Source organism: Ambystoma mexicanum, chromosome 5p (genome assembly GCF_040938575.1).
Source record: "Ambystoma mexicanum isolate Mex_15411 chromosome 5p, UKY_AmexF1_1, whole genome shotgun sequence".
NCBI classification, from domain to species: Eukaryota; Metazoa; Chordata; class Amphibia; order Caudata; family Ambystomatidae; genus Ambystoma; species Ambystoma mexicanum.
In genome coordinates, this window is record NC_090930.1 from 462,941,352 (window position 1) to 462,947,401 (window position 6,050).

Sequence of the window (6,050 nt, forward strand, 5' to 3'; positions counted from 1 at the left end):
AGATCATCTGTTCGCTCCTTGGAAATAATCAGTTCCCTTCTTAGAGCGTTCGTTTCCTGACGGGCTGCATGCACTTCTGCCCTTAGTTCCCCAAGTAACTGGGCTAGCTGGTCGGTATCCGAGGTTTCCATAGCGCCTGGACGGGAGTTTTGTGGTAGGCTTTGCGTTCTGTAACGCTCACCTGATTCCCGTAGAGGCGCCGGTCTTGACTGGGCGTATACCGTATCTTCAAAGGTGATGTGTAACACACGGCTGGCTCTTTGGGCTGGACCTCTGTGCACTGTATGTCTGACTCGAAGGGTAAGATGTCTTAGGTAAGTGAACGCCGTGCTCTCCATCTGCCTCGGGCCAGGGTGCTGTAACCAGTTTCTTCACTGGATAAGGGGAGCAGGCCTCTTGACTTCAGAGGACTGCTGTCCGTCGTTTACTGCACGAACGGTAAGTTTCGAGTAATTCTAATGTCTTTAAAGTCTTTAGTAATGATGTTTCTTGTTTTGCAGGGTTCCGGCGATGGCGGATGACGGGCTGAAGTGAGTTGAAGATGGAGCCCGTGTGATGAATAGAAGCGCCTGGAAGCACGTAAGTAAGCGCTTGTTGCCTGCTTCACGATGCGCTCTAACTGTCTTTTTATTTTGCAGGTACAGGTTCAGAGCGGCTGCAGGGTGCCGGAATACCCACTGGGTTAGATGTGGAAAGGAGTAATGGCACGTGAGTATTAAAGTTCCCCAATGTCTTTAAACGCACCTTGTTTTGTCTTTCAGATGCGGGATGCAGCGCCGAAGGCCTCTGGAGCGTGCGAAGAGTTGGTAAGCTTTTGTCTTTCAGATGCCGGAATGCAGTGTGAAGACCTCCGGAGCGCACGAAGAGTAGGTAAGCCTTTGTCTTTCAGATGCCGGAATGCAGCGCGAGGCGTTGGTGACAGCCGATGGACCAGGTAAGTGAAGAGCTGTCACTGAAGACCGTAATGCTAACCTGTTCTTTCTTGTCTTTATAGGTGTTGCTGAAGACTGGATTCAGGATGGTAAGCCTTTTTCCTTAGGCCCAGGATCAGATGCAGAAGACACGATGAGCGTTCTGCTGCAGAGGATGCAGAATAACGCAAAGCAAGATTCATCCATCGGGTGTGGTTTAAATAGCCTCCTGTAGTGCTTAGGTGTCTCCTTCCACAGCCACGCCTAGGTAAGAAAAGAGTTCCTGCTTTCCAGAAGAGTTCCAGTGTTCTGAATCTAGGGAGTGGCTCCTGCCCCACCCAACAGGAAAAGTAGTCCCAAACAAAAGAGGATCAGGGGTTCAACTGGCAGGTAAGTAAGCAGCATGGTCTGCTGCAGGTAAGTCCACCCAAGCATTATGAGCCCGGCGCTTCCAAACAGAAGAGGATCAGAGGCTCAACTGGCAGGCAAGTAAGCAGCATGGTCTGCTGCAGGTAAGTCCACCCAAGCATTATGAGCCCGGCGCTTCCAGCGCTGGGACTGGGCATATTTATGAGCCTGGTGCCACTGGCGCCAGGACTGGGTCCAAAAGGTCCCAATTGGGACTGGTTGGCACTCGGAACCTGGGTTATGGATCTGCTTCCAAGGGAGTTGGGAAAACCCTGACCTTTTGGAAGCAGAGATCATGACATTAGGCAGCAGAACCGCGCCTTCAACAGGCCAAAGGTCTGCTCAATCACAACACGGGTACGGGTGTGAACCTGATTGTACTGCTATTCTTGTCTGTCCCGTGGGTTACGCAAAGGGGTAAGTAGCCACGGCTTCAAGGGATATCCTCCATCACTTGCAAGCAAATACAAATAGGTGTGTTTCACTATGAGCTACCACCTTCAGGATTCACAGTCATGCCCGCAGCTATTTGCTGTGGACATGCACATGTCCCTGTACGTATACACAAATATTATTTAGATGCATTCTATACTGCTATAAGGTGTGGTAGTCTGGATGGCGTTGTACAGATGATGCAGGGTGAATTCTTACATGCTGGTGTGGGTGTACTGTGGCTGCAGGACGATGTTTTGCTTCCCATTTTTGCTGTGTATACTAAACAGTGCATGGTCACATTTGCCACACTGGCACAGTTGCTATCATGTTTAGTGATGCTTTGCTAGACATACACATGGTGGCCAGGTTGTGCGTCTTACATGTTGTCATTGATATACGTAATTGGTGCAATGTGTGCCAGTGATGTGTTGTGTTGGGGTTGGGAGGTTCAGGTCAGGAGTGTTTGGCTCTGAGTGCATTCTCCACTCACCGTGCATTCCCACCCAGGTGGAGTGTGCATCCCCCCCCATTCCCACCCAGGTGGAGTATGCATCCCCCCATTCACACCCAGGTGGAGTATGCATCCCCCCCATTCCCACTCAGGTGGAGTATGCATCCCCCCCCATTCACACCCAGGTGGAGTATGCATCCCAACACATCACTACCCCGGTGCCTTAGCCAGCTTAATATTGTCTACTAACTACACTTCTGCCTTCATTTGCACAGAGGTCCATGCCTATTTTGATCAGTCGCTTCCATGCATGGGGTCTAGAGGTTGTGCTGTGTCTAATCCCTGCAGGTTTTGTAACTGCAGATTTGAATGCTTCTGTTACAGAACAAAGGTCTAGCAGTGGGGCATAGCAGTACGCTGTGCCTGGTTTCAGGCCCTACCCTCCATTATTCCTCTAAAGCAAATTTCAGCTGGAAATGCAGACATGTGCTGCTTTTGGAGAATGCATATATGTGTCAAATACATTCATGTTATCTGTCAGTTATAGCGCTCACACCTGTCAATGGTAAGGTTTTATAGTACTTCGGGCAGTCTAGACGTGCCGCTTGCATGGGTGTGGGATTGTAGAAGTCTGGATGCTGACACTGCATGATGAATGGCTTGGGTAAACAGTTCACAATGGCAAACATTTGGAATATGTATACTTTTTAGTGGGCATTAGCATAACAAATCAGTAGAACTAAGTACAGTATTCCTTGCTGGTACTTCTCTGCATGTTAATGCTTTGATTGCCATGTACGTGGTTGTGGTGCATTACAGGATTGGCTATATTAGCTGCTTGAACATGGTGGAACTCGTAATTTGACAGCAGGGAGCCATTATACATTTCCAGGTAACAATCCTCATTAAAATGAGGACGCATCATATACTGAGTCAGCATGTGGAGGAAAATCTGAGCCCAAAGTAGTGATAAGCCTTTGATGGAATATGCCATGCATGGATCTTTCTAGAGTCCACCGACATGCATAGAGCCAAGAGAATGTCCTCAGGGTCATGAGCAGAAATACTTTACTTCATGTCCCCAAAATCAAACACAAAGAGGAACGGACTGTGTCTCCGTCGAAACAGTTTTCTACGTAGTTAGGAGCACAAAAGAAGCTTACCTCAGCTTAGCAATGTTGTAATTAAGCTGTCCCATTTATTTAGCAGAAATTGGAAAAGCAATTTACATTCTTGTAATTCTCTATTTACGTCAAGGTTGACGTGGGCGGAGTATCAGTCATTCCCCACTCCTCGTTTGTCATGTTCTTTCCTATTTTTTCGGTGTCTGCCTTTTTGTTGTCATTTGAGCTGCACTTCAGTGCTTCGGCGTGTCCGGCTCTATGTAAATGCTACACAGAAGAGGTCATTCACTGCAACAATTTGGGGTTAACAGCCCTTCCTGAAGACATAACTGCATCGGCAACCTATCTAAACCAGGCTGGAAATCTTCTGTGCATTCTTTCTTTCTTTCAACTATTTCCACCTTGTCCCTTCAATTCAGACTCTTTGGCTAAACCACAATACCCTGGAACTTTTGTTGCCCTGACAGATTTAAGAAACTTAAATCTCAGCGCAAATTCCAGACTGACCTACCTGCACGCGTACACCTTCCAGGGACTCTCCAACCTAATTTCTTTGGATGTGTCTCACTGCAACATCTTTGAAATCCACCCACTTGTATTTTCACACCTGGTGTCCTTGGAAATTCTGGATTTAACTTCCAACAAGATGCGCTACATCCCTCACGCTTTGAGCAAAGTGCCAAACATCACACGGCTGTCCTTGGAAAAGAATAACATAGAGGTTATTGGTAAGAATTCGCTCATGTTTCAGACGTCCCTGCATACTCTAAATCTCCGAAAGAACCGCATATGGGTGATTCAAGGCGAGGCGTTCATCCACCTGAATGAACTGCACAATCTAAATTTAGGACACAACAATATTTCTGATCTGCCTAACCAGCTTATCGAAGGCCTAATCCATCTTAAGACGATGTACCTTGAAGCAAACAGGATCACAGCCATCCGCTGCCCCTTCAGCAGCCTGATTAACTTGAAGAAACTATACCTGAACAACAACCGCATAGTGTACATCTCCAGAAACGCCTTCTCCTCCCTGAAAGAACTGGAGTTTCTTCACTTAAGCAGGAACCATTTGGCGTCCATTCCTCACCCGTTGTTTCTTCGACTGCCCAAGTTACGGCACATCTTCCTTTCCTACAACTCTTGGAATTGTGACTGCGACATGGGCTGGCTGGCCCAGTGGAACGCGTCGTACCGAGGGGTGCTGGAGGGCTTGCACTGCAGCCTTGCAGCTTCTCGTGCTACTAAAGCCACTGGCTTCTCACCTAACTCGTCCCAGTGCACGCTGCGTCCCGACGAGACAAAGGACGCCTGTGAGGAAACGCCCACAAACACCGCGCAGCGACAGCGTTTCCCGGCTGCATCCTTGGTGCTCACGTGTACTTTGGTTTTGTTTTGCTTTTAAAATCAAATAAATTGGAAATCGATTCAGTGTATTAGCATATTGTTTTCAACGCAAAATAAATCGCGCAGCACCAAGAGTACAGTAAGTCAATTGTTCCCAGCAATGTTTGAACTTCTGCAAATTATAATAATTGTAAATCATAAACTGCAACACCCACTCTGACTATAATGGTACAGGCTTTGGAAATAAAGGCAGGTCAGCACTGTCGGTTTGTTCGATCTACTGGTGTATTCACAGTGCCCTGCAGGGGCGCTGTACTTGGGGGAATGTGCTTTCATGTAAAATGCAATGTGCTGGAGCGAATCATGCTTCTATCACAGCAATCGGGATGTTTTACAGTGTTGCCAAGACACGATGCTCTTGGCCCAGCTACGCTAGTATGTGGCACTTGCCTGCATGTCTCTGTCTGTGAGAGATCAGGCATTAGCCCCAAGGATGTAGCGGATCTCTTTTCTACAGGAGCCTGCAAAACGTGTTCAGTGTTCAGAGTTCAATCGCAGGTGGCAATTTCAGAGTGGTTCTTCGGAGAGCGTCAAGGGTATTTTCTAAAAATAAGTTTAAAAATAAACGCTTACAGGACTGATATCATTATAAGGTTAACTTTTCAGGACCACATGGCATCAATCAAAATTATATGTAGGCTTAACACAGGAAGATTCTCGCAATATTTTTTTTTGCTTTACCTTTTGGGGTTAATGTGCATGCTCATTTAATATTATTAACTATATTGATCACTATCAGTTGTAATGGTGAAGGTATTCCCCTACTCTGTTCTCCAATCTCACAAATACCCACACATCTCTCTCACCAAAACCCCTCACACTAACCAATTTTCCATCCCAACGTACACTCCCGAGCCTCTCACTCTCATCATGCACATACTTGAGTGCTCTGTCACACTAGGAAGTCCAATTTGCACACCCAAGCCCTTGCCACACTCCAAACCATACTCCCAATTCACACCTTATGTCCCCAATTCCCCCTGCAGTCTGCAGCCCTCCATTGCTTCTTGCTACTTCTGCATCATGCATCCTTTCTTCCATTCTATCGCACTCTTCCCTCATCCTTTCTCCCAATCTGCAGATTACTATCTCTTTCTGGAAAATCCCTCTATCTGTTTTTCTGGGCTACTGCTCCCCCTGTAGCCCGCACTCCTTCTGCTTTATGGCCCCTCGCTTAACATCTGATATTTGGCCCAGGGCCCCAGCTACCACTCTGCTCTCCAATTCCCTCTCTGACTCACTCCTCCGCTTTCTTGCCTATCACTCCACATTTGACCCATCACTATCTCCTTTTCCTCCCGTACTGCGAAATTG

General features: G+C 47.2%; 1 protein-coding gene across 1 annotated transcript; it reads left to right on the forward strand.

Annotated features, from left to right (window-relative positions):
- The first annotated feature begins 3,473 nt into the window (after positions 1-3,473).
- On the forward strand, positions 3,474-4,756 carry LOC138481021 (nyctalopin-like). The gene has a single exon (XM_069612868.1). It carries the CDS (start codon positions 3,508-3,510, stop codon positions 4,732-4,734), a length of 1,227 nt encoding a protein of 408 aa, XP_069468969.1. The 5' UTR covers positions 3,474-3,507; the 3' UTR covers positions 4,735-4,756.
- The last annotated feature ends 1,294 nt before the right edge of the window (positions 4,757-6,050 follow it).